General features: G+C 37.2%; 1 protein-coding gene across 3 annotated transcripts in view; it reads right to left on the reverse strand.

The window, feature by feature from the left end:
- The window catches only part of GABRA2 (gamma-aminobutyric acid type A receptor subunit alpha2), a 140556-nt gene that overhangs the window by 79236 nt on the left and 43958 nt on the right, over positions 1–17362 (reverse strand). For all 3 annotated transcript variants that reach the window (XM_061164679.1, XM_061164680.1, XM_061164678.1), the window contains one exon: positions 6074–6141. In XM_061164679.1, coding sequence (XP_061020662.1) covers positions 6074–6141 — 68 coding nt within the window. The remainder of the gene's footprint in view (positions 1–6073; positions 6142–17362) is intronic.

The raw sequence follows: 17362 nt of genomic DNA on the forward strand, positions 1-17362 counted from the left end.
CTATAGGACGATGTTAGGCTGGGTGATTTGAGGACAATATATGCTAGGAAAAAAACATCTAGTACCTTGAGCAGTTCAAGAGGGTGCAGAGATGTTATATATTTCATTTTAGGGTAATTTATATTGTATACAAGTGCATGTGCTCACATACATACACACATAATCCAAAATACATAAAGAAAACAAAGCAATACATGATTTTTAAAAAATTTAAGTGTTGCCAAATACAGTTTTATTCAAATCAATTCAACCTATAGAGTTTGCACTAAATGAGTGCATTTTCACATTTAATGTAATGTGTGGCAGTATCCCCCCAAATATAGAAGCTTATCTTGAGTCGGTTAATTTTTTTTTTTAATTCTTGGGCTAAAGTCACTAAAAAGACCAATGTTCTAAACTCAATTCAGATATGAGAGCATTTAAATTTGGTCTGTTGCTAATGACAATGCATTTAACATCAGCTACCAGCTTTTATTTTTATTTTTTTGCACACATCTTATTAATATTTATTTCATTTTTAAGAATCACAGCAGCAGGCAGACAGGACCACAAACACACAGCTGCTAGATGCATGCCCACTTTATCATGACAGCTTCGCTCAGACACAGTTGTGTCCCAGTTCTGGACACATTGTCCTTGACCTTAAGTGTTCAGCTTCACACGTCAACATTCCCTGCCCTGGGTTTCAACTTGATATCAGTGGATTCCTTCTGCAAATCTTTGATTCATGTAGGATGATTAAAACGCTTTTTCCCATTTTCTTATTTGCCTTTTCCCAGAATTTAGCATTTGTAAAAATATATAAATTTACCATCAAATGCTTGGAAGGAATTCCTATATGGAAACACTAAGTGATGACAGTTTCTTTTTTTCAAAAAAGATTCAGCTTTACTGAAGTATAACTGACAAAAAACACATAAGATATTTGAAGGAGTCATAGTGGTAGTTTGATATACATAGTAAAACGACTCCCCCTGTCTAGTTAGGTAACACATCCATCGCCTCACATTTATTTATTTATTTGTTTTTGGCGAGAGCATTTAAGCTCCACTCTTCTGGTGTCATTCCGCTGCTAACTCTTATCTAGACTGTTTGCAGCTCCATCAACTGCAGTAAACCAGGCTTCCCTGTTCTTCACCAAATTCCAGAGTTCGCTGAAACTCATTTCCATTGAGTCAGTGATGCCATCCAACCATCTCATCTTCTGTCACCCTCTTATCCTCTTACCCTCAATCTTTCCCAGCATCAGAATCTTTCCCAACGAGTCGGCTCTTTGCATCAGGTGGCCAAAGCATTGGAGCTTCAGCTTCAGCACCAATCTTCTCTTTCGATGAATTTCAATTATTCAATGCAGTGTTATCAACTGTAGTCACCATGCTTTACACTGGAGCCTCAGACTTTATTTGTCTTGTAGCTGAAAGTTTATGTCTTTTCACCAACCTCTCTTCATTTTCCACACTGACAACCATTTATCTATTCCCCGTGGTATGACCTTTTTTATGCCACATGAATATGATACAAGGCAATATTTGTCTTTCTCTGCCTGGTTTATTCACTTAATGCCTTCAAGGTCCATCCATGTTGTCAAAAATGCCAAGAATTTTTCTCCCAGTGTGACATATGTACATATATTAATATATATATCACATCACATTTCCCTATCTTGGCTATTGGGAAAATGGTGAATAAAAACAGAAGTGCAGGGAATTTCCTGGTGATCCAGTGGTTAGGACTCAGTGCTTCTACTGCCAGGGTCTGGGTTCAGTCCCTGGTCAGGGAGCTAAAGATCCCACACGCTACACAGAGTGGCCAAAAACAAAAAAAAAAAAACAGAAAAGCTAGTGTAGATTTCTCTTGGGGACCTGTTTTCATTTTGGATGTATACCAGACATGGATTACTAAAAATACAGTAGTTCCATTTTTAATTTTTTGAGGAACATCCATACTGTTTTCTATAGCAGTTATATCAACTTATAGTTTCAATAATGGTGCACAAAAGTTCTCTTTTCTCCATATCATTAGCAACATTTATCTCTTGCCTTTAAAAAAAAAACTGAGGTATAGTTGATGTATATGTTTCATCCATACAACATAATGACTCACAACTTTGAAGTTTATACTCCGTTTTAAGTTATCATAAAACACTGCCAATATTTCCTGCGATATGCTACACAACATATCCTGAGAGCTTAACGATTTTGCAAACTGTAGTTTGCATTTCTTAATCTTGTGCCCCTACCTTGCCCCTCCTCCTCTCCCTCTCTCCACTGGTTACCACTAGTCTGTTCTCTATCTCTGAGTCCGTTTCTTTTTTGTTATATTCACTAGTTTATTTCATGTTACAGATTTCACATGTAAGTGGGTAAGTGATATCACGCTGTATATCTCTCGTCTTTTTGATGACAGTCATCCTAACAGGTGTGAGGCGATACCTCATTCTGGTTCTGACTTACCTTTCCTTGATGATTATTGATGGTGAGCATATTTTCATGTACCTGTTGGTCATTGGCGCATCTTCTTTGAATAAATGTCTATTCAGTTTTTCTCTCTTATTTAAATTAGATTGTGGTTTTTGCTTTGTTTTACTTTTTTACTATTTAGTTGTGGCAGTTCTTTGTATATTTGGGATGCTAACCCTTTATCAGATAAATAATTTGCAAATATTTTCTTCCATTCTGTACAGTACCTTATCAGCTTATTGATCTTTTTTGCTGTGTAGAAGGTCTTGGCTTGATACAGTCAGTCCTACTTGTTTATTTCTGCTTTTGTGTCAGGTTTAAAAAAATCATCACCAAGACCAATGTCAAAGGGCTTATCTCTCATATTTTCTTCTATGAGTTTTATGATTTCAAGTATTATAGTCAAGTCTTTAGTCCACTTTGAGTTGAAGCTACCAGCTTTCTAAATGTTTCAGTAATCCCAAAGAATGGTCAGAACAAAAGGAGGAGAATTAGCTTAATCCATTATCACTACTGGAAAAGAGTCACTTCATACATTTTGCCATAAATACATGACTGTCTAAAACCCTCAAATAGCAAACATTATGTGTCTAGGAAAAGTATATATTTTGATATATATTTTTTTGAGATAAAATAATTCACTTTGCAAAGCAAACAAAAACTTAACACAGTACTGTTAGCACCAAGATTCACTACACAAAATCTGCAACATTGAAAACTTTGATATCTGGGGGCCCTATACCATTTGCCTTTCTGTTTTGGCTGGTAATAAATCACCAAAGTAACCATATAAGAACCATAATGTATATAATATCCTGCTATTCTTTCAACTGTGCTTGGCACAATTCTGATTCTCCACACTTGGCTCCACGTAGAGGTCAGGTGTTCATTCTCACTGTGTCTCTAATACGTGGGAGCATTTACTAAGACAAGCTGCACAGAAATATTAGCTTTATTGCCAACTAATGTAGAAGTTGAAGTTGGAGGGAAAGCACTTAAGGTTTCACATATTAATTTGAAAGAACTTCAAAGATCTACAGTGTTTGGTATCAGTCACCTCCCCAAAACTGATAGCTCAGTTGGTAAAGAATCTGCCTGCAGTGCAGGAGACCCTGGTTCGATTCCTGGGTCAGGAAGATCAGCTGGAGAAGGGATAGGCTACCCACTCCAGTATTCTTGGGCTTCCCTTGTGGCTCAGCTGGTAAAGAATCTGCCTGCAATGCGGAGACCTGGGTTCGCTCTCTGGGTTGGGAAGATCCCCTGGAAAAGGGAATGGCTACCCACTCCAGCATTCTGGCCTGGAGAATTCCATGGACTGTATAGTCCATGGAGTCACAAAGAGTTGGACACGACTGAGTGACTTTCACTTTCACCCCTCTTGTACTTGACATCTTCAGCCATCCAAGTTCATCAAGTTCTCTGACTGTGAGGTCAGAAAAGTGGCTCTGGGTGGAAGAAAAACATATTTTTGTGATAAAATTGGCATAACTAACTCCTAAAGGAAAGGTAGGCATGCCCCAATAAATTGTATAATTATAGGAATGTAAATTGATGCAGCCACTACAGAAAACAGTATGGAGGTTCCTCAAAAAACTAAAAAGAGTTGCCATATGATTCAGCCATCCCGCTCATGGAAATATATCTGGAAAAAAGCAAATACTCTAATTTTAAAAGATACATGCACCCCAATGTTCATATCAGCACTATTTAGAATAACCAAGACTTGGAAACAACCCACATGTCTGTCAGTAGAACACTGGCTTAAGAAGATGTGACGTACACACACACACACACACACTGGGATAGTACTCAGCCACAATAAAATGAAATATCACCATTTACGTCAACAGGGATGGACCTAGAGAATTTTATATTTAAGTATAAAGTGAAGTAAGCCAGACAGAAAGACAAATACTGTATCATATCACTTATATGTGGAATCTAAGCAATAATACAAATGAATGTATATACAAAACAGAAACAGATTCACAGACATAGAAAACAAACAAGGTTACCAAAGGGAAGGTGGGGGAAGGATAACTTAGGAATATACGATTAACAGAGGTGGGGGAAGGATAAATGAGGAATATATGATTAACAGATAAAAACTACTATACATGCCATAGATAAGCAATGAGGATTTACTGTATAGCTCAGGGAACTGTATTCAATATCTTATAATAACCTATAATGGGAAATAATCTGAAAACAAAGTAACTGAATCATTAGGCTATACACCTGAAACTAACACAATATTGTAAATCAACTATAGTATAGTTCAAAAAAAACTGGCGAATCTTGTTTATGAGCATCTGCAAGAAAGGAAAACCTTTAGTTTTAAACCCATGTTTATCCAGATGGAAAACATCCATGCTTGTCATCCTTCCCCATGGGGTATCAGATGAAAGGAAGAAACTTGGGAGGACGATATGATGGAGGATGGCCAGGCAAAGCCTGGGACAAGGGCATCTCCTCTAATTCTCATTCTCTGACAGCAAGAAAGGTGGATGAAAAATAATTTATATGAAAGTTTTCTATAGTACAGCACTACAGGGAGCAGTAGAAGATGCTTCAGGCAGACATAACATGCTTATGCTCAACCAAGAATTTAGTGATGATTGGTCTAGTGCACTGATTTCTAACCCAACTGACCAATCTCCCTCTTCTACTGATCTCACTTTAAAGAAAAATAAAGACCAATTCCACAGAATTCAAGTGTTAAGATTCTAGTTTTCTTAGACTGATTTATATGTACCTATTATAAATGAGGAGTGTTTGTTGCTGTTCAGATGCTAAGTCGTGTCTGACTTTTTGCAACCCCATGGACTGCAGCACACCAGGCCTCCCTGTCCTTCACTATCTTCCAGAGTTTGTTCAGATTTATGTCCATGGAGTTGGTGGTGCTATCTAACCACCTCATCCTCTGCCACCTGTATTGTATTTATTGCTATGACCAGTATGACTAGAAATCCACCTTGATATTCAATGCCAGCAGAGGGTTTCCATTTGTAACACTGATCATGACCACAACCTGTAAGCAGTTACTTGTGAAACTGTACAGATGTGTGGAAGTCAAGTAGGGGCTTTAATCTTAGAAAATGCTTCTCAGTAATATCATTACTTTATTTAAACAACTGTTTGCCACACTGCAGCTGGGTAGGAAGCTTTGAAAATAATATAAAATATAAAGAGTTAATCTGACCACTTAAGTTAGAATGGTGCACCATTCTACAAGCAGATTAACAGCCTTAACTCTCTATGTATTTGGTCAGACTAAACAGGCATGGGCTTCCCTGGTGGCTCAGACGGTAAAGAATCCGCCTGCAATGTGGGAGACCTGGGTTTGATCCCTGGGTTGGGAAGATCCCCTGGAGGAGTGCATGGCAACCCACTTTAGTATTCTTGCCTGAAGAATCCCCATGGACAGAGGAGCCTGGCAGGTTACAGTCCATGGGGTTGCAAAGAGTCAGACATGACTGAGCGACGAAGCACAGCAAACAGGCAAAACGGGCATGAGACAGATACGTAATCTACAACACTGAAAATATGTGTTTATTTTGAATTATCTCCCACACTTCCCATTATACAAAGAAAAAATATTATGAAAAACTTACCATGTCTGTATCTGAGACAGGGCCAAAACTGGTCACATAGATGTTAGTGAAGACTTCGGTAATACTGTCTGGTGTGAGAAAAAGAGATTGAATATAGATATTATATTATGAGAACCAGAGGCGACAGAAAGGGTCAAGAACATGGCAAGGTGAGAAAGTTTTGTGATAATTGGGAATATTCTGTTTGCTTTCTTTTCAACGTTCACAACCAACAAATATAGCTATATGGCTTAATTATTCCCTAGGGTCTTACAGTCCTAAATGCTAAATGCCCAGAAAATGTATGACATTCTTTTTGGAAACTATACCTGACTAGAGCTTTTTGTTTTGAACTCAGAATGGTTTCTCAGAAACTATCTTAAATGTACCAGTATAGAAAACAAAATACACTTACTATCCTTACTGTATGATATAGTCCTAAAATTGATGACTAAACCAAATATTTCAGGTAGTATTTCATGATGGTAGAGATTTAGTTTGTAGACTGTAAACTACTATATCTTCTCAAAAATGCACAAACACACTGTTAATCACTATAAATAAACATAATTCATATTAATATAAAAAGGTTTATCATTCAGTGACACAAAAAAGCAAATAACATTCATTAATCACAAGGATTATGTCCAAAAAAGATTGTTTTTAAATGTATTTAAGAATGCCTGAACTGCTAAAATTAAATTAAATTAGATTTGGAAGTTATGTAACTTATAAAGTAGAGCATAATTAACTGGATTGCTCTGCTAAACAGATGATTTAGATTTTTTATTTTTAAATAAGCCAAATTGCGATGGGGGAAAGCTCAAAGTAAAAAATTAAAAATGAAGCCCTTTCAATATTCTTACAAGAAAAAAATAACATCATTAATTTCTACCATCATGAACTTAATGCCTCAGTTGCTAAGTGATAACCATGTAATTCTGCACAAACAATATCAGGAAATATGTTAACATTATACTGGACATTAATTCACAACCATAAGACAGCAAACTAAGTTTAGGATATAGTATCTACTAAAGCAAAAGTGAAAGAATTTTAAAGTAACAGAGAAGACTGAATACTCATCCTTCAAAGGTCTGAAAATATAATAAACTGCATGACAAATCTGTGAAATAGAGTCTCTGCTATCATCCCAATACACTTACACCTGACGTATGGACAGTTAAGGAAATGTGCCCCAAGACCCACACTCCGCAGAGTAGACAGAGCCAGGTTTTAGGACCTACGCAATCTGGCTCTTGAGCACGCATGGTAAACAAAGTATTGGATTCAGGCAAGAATTAATCTAAAACTGTTTTCTTATTAATGACATATTCTACTCTCCGCAATACTCTGTGTCAAAGCATAACATGGTGTTCCAAATAAATATATTCATTCAACTTTGTTATTTTATATACTATTTTATTCCAAAAAATGGTACTCATGAAATTCTGTTTTGAAACTCATCTATAAAGTTAATTCTCAGCTGCAACCTGTCCCCAAATATCTGTACAGGGTCTGCTCCTTAGCCATACGATTTGTGCAGTCACACAGGTCTCTGTGCTCAGAAGAGTCCTGTGCAAGGTCTAATGTTCTCCTTCCACTTCCCTGAAATTCTTAATTATGTTCTGAATAAAGCCCCCTACATTTTCATCCTGGACTGGGTCTCACAACTTATATAGCTGGCCCTGGGTCTGACTTATACATGTTTTTTCTTCTTACTCATATCAAATCAATCATACTCTCACATTTACTCAAATAACTGAATAAAATTTTAGTCATTATAGATATTGACTTATTAAAATGTTCCAGAGGAGAGAAATTAAAATGTTAAGGTAGTCTTCACCCAAATATAGGCAAATGGAAGTATTCTCCTCAGTCTGGAGTTGTTAAGTTAGAAAAGAGTGATGATAAAAATACATGAAAATATTCATGCTAAGAATATGAAAGAATACCCACTCACACACCACATGACAAATAAAAAGTAGGTAGAATATGGTCATCCTAATGAATGCAATGAGGTGCCAACTAAGAATCTAAAGAGAAAAAAAATGATTACCCTCAAAGCTCTAAGCAGTAAGAGAAACAGCTCAAGACACAGAACACAGATATGCAAAGTTACCCTAAAGGAAATGATTTCAAAGTTCGCTGACTTCATAAACACAGTTAAAGAACACATGTATTGCAAAGGATATTCTCCTGTTACGCATGTTCGAAAAAAGTAGAGGAAAATAAAGTGTCCCGGAAACTAGAGGTGAGTCTTCAAAGGCAACCTACACCCCTGTGAAGAAATGAGTTATGCAGTCACTGCTGCTAAGAAATCCAGTAATCTGAGGTATGGAATAGTATCTGACGTTACAGACCTGGGAGCCATCAGTAAAATAAAAAATGTGTGCAGTGACCAGCTTGGAGAGAGGGAAGGTCTAGAAGAGGAAAAGGCTGCAGTGATTTTATACACTCTTTGAGAAGCTTGATTGTGAAGGAGAAGGGGACTCTAGCAACTCTAGCAACAGGGGAAGGTGGGGGAGTGGAGAGACCATGTTTTGCTTGCTGGTTTAAGGTAGAAGATAGTTAAGCATCTGCCAATGCAGACAGAAGGGACTCCGGGAGCAGCTGAATTTTTAGGAGACAAGATCAATAAAAGAGAAATATCCCTGAGTAAGCATGTAATGCATTCATTAAAAAGGCTCACAATATATACACGGAGGGAAGGAGGAGGGACTATCCTTGATTATGTCAAGTGAGAAGAGTGTTGAAATAAAAGGAAGTAGGTTTTCAGGTCTAGTGGCAGGAAAGCTCCTGGAGAGGAGAGAAATTCTGAGTTACGTGCAAAATATCTGTTCCACCACTTTTACTAAAATAAATGGCGATTCCAAGTCAAAAGTTTGATAGCTTCAATAATTCCGTTAACAACATTTACAATAGTAAACATCTGCAGAAGACCAACGGGGCATGTGCTGCAGCCCTTTGCCCGCATCCCGCGGACAACCATGACTCCTCACCATGCTGGGATGCTCTGCTGCAAGCTCCTGGGAGGCTCTGCTTGGGGGCTTTTCCTGGCTGCACGGGGTGGAAAGGAATCGCAGAAAAGTCTGTGCTCCTGGGAACAGCCATCAACCAATGACTGATGAGTCGGCGGAAATATAACTCAACTTTATCCCCCTCTCAGTGGACACGACTCTCGGGCGTGCGCTACACCATTTCCCAGGTGACCTCCATGGGATGAAACTCCACCTGTGCTCAGCCGTAACCTGCTGACGATGGTACCCTGCATTGGCTGTCCTCCCTTATCATTGTGTCCTTCCCCAGCTAGTGTCTGTAGATATCACTTCCCAAATGATTGTGCATCAAATATCACTCACTTACTCTAAGGAGAAAGAATTATAATAATTAAAGACTTGGGAAAGATATTAGTTGTACTAAAAGATATTAATTAATTGGAGCTAATTATCCAAACAAGCAGCTCTACTGTCTTCATCCCTGTAATTTTGATATTAACGGTAATGTTAAGTAGTATGTGAGCTCACAATATGATGAGTAAAATCAAACTGCAGATGACATCTCTTCAGAAAGATCAGGATGCTAATAATTTTGCTCACCGTGTAGCACAAGTAGACTGTCACACACATATTTTAGGACAAGTTAGTCGTTGCTCTGTTTTGCTTTACTCTCAGCAACAACAAAGACATTGTGCTTCCTGGGATTATTCCCAAAACACCTACATGTGCCATTTGTCATCAGTCAAGTTTGTTCAAGTCAACGAACACTTTCTAAGTTATTTTTGTTTACATGGCACTTAGTGTTCCTATTAAAAGTTGGAAACTTTGAATCTGATAATATTGTTACCATTCTACCAAAAAGGAATTGTTCCTCCTTACCCAAAATCTTCCTCCCAGTAGATGCTCAACACATGCTAGATAAATATAGTGCCCATAAAATCAGAAAGAGTTAAGAAGAATAATAAAATCAGTATGAACTGTGTTTTCATACAATCACTTTTCATGGTAGTTCTATGTTTGGGTCTTTGATTCCTTATGATGATTTGGAAACATAAACATATATTGAATACATGAAATTTCCTCTCAGTATGAGATTCCTGATGCTTTTAAATTTTCGAATTTTTATACATTCTGTTTGTTCTTCTAGTTTCATTTATCTACTTTTATTTTTCCTCCTAATGAAAACGCATTGATTTAAAAAGTATAGCCCATCTGGGGATCCCGAAGAAGAATCAAAGGCTTCCCTGGTGGCTCAGATGGTAAAGAATCTGCCTGCAATATGGGAAACCCGGGTTCGATACCCATATCAGGAAGATCCCCTAGAGAAGGGTATGGCTCCCTACTCCAGTATTCTCGCCAAGAACAAAGAAGCCTGGAGGGCTACAGTCCAAGGGACTGCAGAGAGTCAGACATGACTGAGCGTCTAGCACATTTAACAAGATCAAGTTGCCTGTATGTTTATGGACAGGATACAAGGTCTTCAAAGGATAAACTAAACATACCCCATCATGACAATCACTGATTATGGGTTTCAAATCAATCTCATTCTGATATCACTGGAGAGTTTATCTATCCTCAACAGGATCTGGGACTGTTCTGGTCCTTAGAACCATTGGCAGATAGAAGATTTGTCTCTCTCTCTTTGAAATGCCTTCCTCCGATATGTAATGATTCAGCTTACTCTGGTGAGGAAGCCAGAGACATTCTTCTCTCCCCAAAGCACTAGTAAGGGAAGTCAAACAGAAAAAGGAAGAGGAGAATGAATGCACACTGATTCTCATGGGTTTAGTGGGACCATTTGGTTCAGTTAACAAACAGCTTCTCAGGGCTTACTAAGTACAGTCCAGAGACATTCCCTGCCTGACAGACAAGGGAGAGAATGTTTCCAAAGGGAGGCTGTTAGTGGTACCAGGAGCAACTTATGTTCCTCAAGGTAACGTCTCATCAAGTCATGGCTCCATGCTCAGTTTGGGACTCTGACAAGGGAAAAAATGAAGAATTCTTGAAGTTCTCACTTCTGCTATTACACGTTAGATTCTCCTGTGAGGAGATCCTAGTGCTCCATCCCATACAAAGTTGCTAAGAATGGCATCCAGAGCACATGAGACGCCCCAGAACCTGAGAGGTCAAAGTGCAGCCCGGGCACAGGTTGTTAGAGGTCCAGTGTCCCTGGGTTAGTTACAAACATGGAGATTATTAATCACCAGCTCAAAATCCTAAATTTTTCTCTAAGTACTAATAGAAACCAGCTTACCAACTAAGTTATGAGAATTTATAAACTATGCTGATATAAATTTACATTTTGCTCCCCCCCACACATATTAAAAAATATTCTCACGTGCAATATGTAATGGGAACTCCCCAGTGACTCAGCAATGGATTCTTTAGAATCCACCTGCATTGCAGGAGCTTCAGAAAATGAAAGTTCGATCCCTGGGTCAGGAAGATCGGGACATAACAACCCACTCCAGTATTCTCGCCTGGAGAATTCCATGGACAGAGGAGCCTGGCAGGATACAATCCATGGGATTGCAAAGAGTCATGACTGAAGCGACTGAGAACGCATGTAAGCCAATATATAATAAGGATAAACTTTTACCTTTTTAACATAAAGAATTAGTTTATAAATCAACATAAATGGAGTATTCTGAATGCACTAAGGACTGCAATTCATATATATGTATATATATTATATATATATTCTAATACAAGGGATTCAAAGAATTTCACTATTCATTTTCTTTACTATAAAATAAGGTGCTTAAGTTAAAGTATGCTAGCTGACTTTTTCTTTTATGACCTTTTCACCATCCTCACAGAACACTGCTGTGGACAGCGACACTTTCATTTACTCTGCAAAATAATTTTGCAGTTCTTCTTTCACTACTGCGTAGAAAGAAATTATTTAAATGTAATAGAAGTACAGACATTGAAAATACAATTTCAAAGGCCCGTGTAGGCCATGGCTTCAAATATTCAACATTCTGCCTCCTCTGTTTCTAGACTTGGTAAAAGGCACCACCGTTTCGTCAACTGTCAAACTTATTGCTTCAGTCTGAACTTCTTCCTCATATTCAGCATTTTAATTGCTGACCGGGTTCTGCTGACTCTATTTCATGTAGTCCTTGACTTTTCCTCCCTTCCCCACCCTCACTGGCAATGACATTTGGAATGGCCTCTTCTAGCTTTACCGCTTCTAGACTCCCCAACTCCTATACAGCCTCCACGACACTGCTAGTAAAACAAAGATGTGACGGCTCTTCTCTGATCATAATGTTCCTCAACGACTGTCCTTTCCCTACAGACCAAGTTTGAAAATCACGGCACAGCACACCAGCTCCTTCGTGGCCTTGGCCATCTTTCCAGTCGACCCAATCTTGCCCCACATGGTGCATCTCAGCCATGACCACACTCAATTTCATGCCATCTTCCTTCAGGTTTTTTTTTTTGGGGGGGGGGGGGCGGGGGTAGCTTGCTCTTTCCTCTATATAAAATTATTGTTGTTTAGTTGCCAAGTCATTTCAGACATATTTGCGACTCGGAGGTGGATTGCCAGGCTTCTCTGTCCATGGGATTTTCCAGGCAAGAATGATGAAGTGGGTTGCCATTTCCTTCTCTGGGGGATCTTCCTGGCCCAGGGATGGAACTCACGTCTCCTGAGTCTCCTGCATTGGCAGGCGGGTTCTTTAAGCTGAACCACTGCGGGAGCCTTCTATATAAAATGTCCTCTCATTTAAACCTTGTTCTTAAAAAAAATAAACTCAAATAACACTTTCTCTATAAAGTTGTCCTTGCCTTCCCTGAGGTATTTAACAACCTTTCTGTTGGTTCCAGAAGCTTTTATGTCTTCAAATGAAACACTCAGATCATATTGTAACTTCTAATGCGTGAGGAGTTGTTACATTGCTGTGTGTTTTCCCATTCTATTAAGGACCCAACAGCTCCCAATAGTTTGCTCTATATGAATAATACGGACCATCATAGAGCATCACAAAATGATAAACACAGCAGATTATGATCAAGGATAAGGCCATACAGATTCTGCCATACTCAAATATGAGATAAAGTGTTATCTTTACACCTATGGATAACCTGGGATAAATTACACATAGGAAAAGTATTATGATGGTAGATTGCAGAATTAAATAAATTATAAATGGGGAAAAATTAAGGCAAGTTTTCAGATTTAGATGTTAAAAACATAAAAATCATTTGCTTTTGTTTCTAATAGAGTTCAGTTCTCCTATTCAACAATCCAGTATTTTTCATCTACAACATCCTAAAGGTAAATGCACGAAGAAACTTGTTGGCAGTGTTACAAAGTTTTGCTATCTTTCCCTGAATCTCTTGAAAAGTGAAAGTGAAAGTCACTCAGTTGCAACCCCATGGACTGTACAGCCCATGAGATTCTCCAGGTCAGAATACTGGAGCGGATAACCTTTCCCTTCTCCAGGGGATCTTCCCAACCCAGGGATCTAACCCAGGTCTCCCACATTGCAGGTGGATTCTTTACCCAGTTAAGCCACGGTGAATCTCTTGGATCAGCTTCAAAAAGAAACTCTGTACTTATAAAATGTAGCTTATTGATATTCTAATTTGATGATAGTATCAATTTCTTCTTAAAAATAAATTTGGTTGACATTAGTACAACAGGAAAAAAGAAATCTCCTAAAGTAATTAACTTCATCACCCATCACTGGGATGCTATTTCCTGACAGTGTGTGCTTTGGAAAATGTTATGATTACTTTACACCTAACATGTAATTAGGAACTTTTAGAAACTTATATAGTAACCCTTAAGTACTCATCCTATCACTTGAATTCCTATTGTTTGATAATAAAAGGAACTTATTACCTATTAAGCATTTACTATATGCATGGACTGGGTTAAATTTTTATATATATTTTCAAGATCACCCTGTGAACTGTGCATAATTATATTCATTTTACCTCATCTAAATTCAACAGCTACTTAGAGAGAGAATTATACTCAGACTTTTTTTCTGGCTTAAAAATTCCATGCTAATAACCATTCCAATAATAAAATGCCATTCAAAAACCAATGAAACAATTTTTAATTTAAGATTTTTTGGTATCTTGAGTAGTGCCAGTAGAATCACATCTTATATGCATTTACTACACACTTGTCATGCACCAGTCTCAAGTGACATACTTGAGGAGATATAATAATGTATAAAAAATTATAAGGAAACCTACAGTCCAGTTAAATAGTCAGTGCTACTTTTACAAAATATAAAGTCATTTCAACTTTTTATTGTATCATATATGTGATAGAATATATGTTTCTTATTAGTATGTATACATATCTACATTTATATATATGTGTGTGTGTATGGTTTGGGTGTGTATATATATATATATATGTATGTGTGTGTATGTGTATATACATATATGGCTTCCCTTGTAGCTCAGTCAGTAAAGAATCTGCCTGCAGTGCAGGAGACCCAGGTTTGATCCCTGGGTTGGGAAAATCCCCTGGAGAAGGAAATGGTGACACACTCCAGTATCCTTGCCTGGAAAATCTCAAGGACAGAGGAGCATGGTGGGCTGCAGTCCATGGGTTCGCAAAGAGTCGGGCACGACTGAGCGACTAACACTTACTTACCTACTTATATATATCATATTATATGTTGGTGTGTGTATATATATGTGTCTGTGTGATATATGTATATATTTATGTATATGTATGTATGCACACCAATATATAAATTTTCGTGAACTGCTCCATATTTAAATCAAAAGACTTATGTCATTCTATCTTAAATCTGGAACTTTTCTAAAATTAATTTTTATTGGAGTATAACTTCTGAAGAGGGCTACATGTAAAAAGATACTGAGAAATTGATAAGTAAATTTTCTTTCTTTCCTCTTTTCTTCCTGATTTTCTTCCTTCAAAAAAAAAACCATCATTGAGTTGATTGTTACACTGCATATTGTAACAACACATAGATAAAAGACATATAAAGGACATAATATGTAGTGCTCGTGATCTTTGAGAGGAAAGAAACAGGTAAAGAGATGATTGTCTATGAAGCATGTATAAACAATAAAAATAATCAAATATGCTAAGTTGTGGTATCAGGAGGTAGAAGGTGGCTGATGGTATGAAGATCAGTGACTCAAAACTAGGAAGCTGGAGAAGGCTTCCTGAGCTAGCCTTTTATTTATAGTACATGCTTCTTTGTAAACTTTTAAAAATTTTAAAATTGCTTTATTTTGCACTCAGAATCTTTCCCTTCTATCATTTCAACTCATTCCTAATGGTTTCAATTCATTTCTCATGATCTTACAGTTATAAGCTTCACAGCTGAATTCTACCAAAAATTTGGAGAAGAGCTAACACCTAGCATACTCAGACTCTTCCAGAAAACTGCAGAGGAAGATAAAACTTCCAAGCTCATTCTACGAGGCCACCATCACCCTAATACCAAAACCAGACAAAGATGCTACAAAAAGAGAAAAGTACAGGCCAATATCACTGATGAACATAGATGTAAAAATCCTTAACAAAATTCTAGCAAACAGAATCCAACAGCATATTAAAAAGATCATACATCATGACCAAGTGGGCTTTACCCAGGAATGCAAGGATCCTTTAATACCCACAAATCAATCAATGTAATACACCACATTAACAAATTGAAAGATTAAAACCATATGATTATCTCAATAGATGCAGAAAAAGCCTTTGACAAAATTCAACATCCATTTATGATAAAAAAGAAAAAAACCTCCAAAAAGCAGGCATAGAAGGAACATAACTCAACATAATAAAAGCTATATATGACAAACCCACAGCAAACATTATCCTCAATGGTGAAAAATTGAAAGCATTTCCCCTAAAGTCAGGAACAAGACAAGGGTGCCCACTCTCACCACTACTATTCAACATAGTTTTGGAAGTTTTGGCCACAAAAATTAGAAAAGGAAAAGAAATAAAAGGAATCCAGATTTGAAAAGAAGAAGTAAAACTCTCACTGTTTGCAGATGACATGATCCTCTACATAGGAAACCCTAAAGACTTTACCAGAAAATTACTAGAGCTAACCAATGAATATAGTAAAGTTTCAGGATATAAAATTAACACACAGAAATCCCTTGCATTCCTATACACTAACAATGAGAAAACAGAAGGAGAAATTAAGGAAACAATTCCATTCACCATTGCAACGAAAAGAAAAAAATACTTAGGAATAAATCTACCTAAAGAAACAAAGGACCTATATATATAGAAAACTATAAAACATAGATGAAAGAAATCAAAGAGGACACAAATAGATGGAGAAATATACCATGTTCATGTATTGGAAGAATCAATATAGTGAAAATGAGTATACTACCCAAAGCAATCTATAGATTCAATGCAATCCCTATCAAGCTACCAATGGTATTTTTCACAGAACTAGAACAAACAATTTCACAATTTGTATTGAAATACAAAAAAAACCTCGTATACCCAAAGCAATCTTGAGAAAGAAGAATGGAACTGGAGGAATCAACCTGCCTGACTTCAGGCTCTACTACAAAGTTATAACCATGAAGACAGTATGGTACTGGCACAAAGACAGAAATATAGATCAATGGAACAAAATAGAAAGCCCAGAGATAAATCCACACACCTATGGACACCTTATCCTTGACAAAGGAGGCAAGACTATACAATGAAGAAAAGACAATATCTTTAACAAGAGACTGTCTTTTAAAACTGGGAAAACTGGTCAACCACTTGTAAAAGAATGAAACTAGAACACTTTCTAACACCATACACAAAAATAAACTCAAAATGGATTAAAGATCTAAACGTAAGACCAGAAACTATAAAACTCCTAGAGGAAAACATAGACAAAACACTCTCTGACATAAATCACAGCAGGATCCTCTATGACCCACCTCCCAGAATATTGGAAATAAAGGCAAAAGTAAACAAATGGGACCTAAGTAAACTTAAAAACTTTTGCACAATGAAGGAAACTATAAGCAAGGTGAAAAGACAGCCCTCAGATTGGGAGAAAATAATAGCAAACAAAGCAATGGACAAAGAATTAATCTCAAAAATATACAAGCAACTCTTGCAGCTCAATTCGAGAAAAATAAATGACCCAATCAAAAAATGCACCAAAGAACTAAACAGACATTTCTCCAAAGAAGACATACATATAGCTAACAAACACATGAAAAGATGCTCAACATCACTCATTATCAGAGAAATGCAAATCAAGATCACAGTGAGGTATCACCTCACACCAGTCAGAATGGCTGATATCCAAAAATCTACAAGCAATAAATGCTG

Source organism: Dama dama, chromosome 17, assembly GCF_033118175.1.
Source record: "Dama dama isolate Ldn47 chromosome 17, ASM3311817v1, whole genome shotgun sequence".
In the NCBI taxonomy this organism is placed as follows: domain Eukaryota; kingdom Metazoa; phylum Chordata; class Mammalia; order Artiodactyla; family Cervidae; genus Dama; species Dama dama.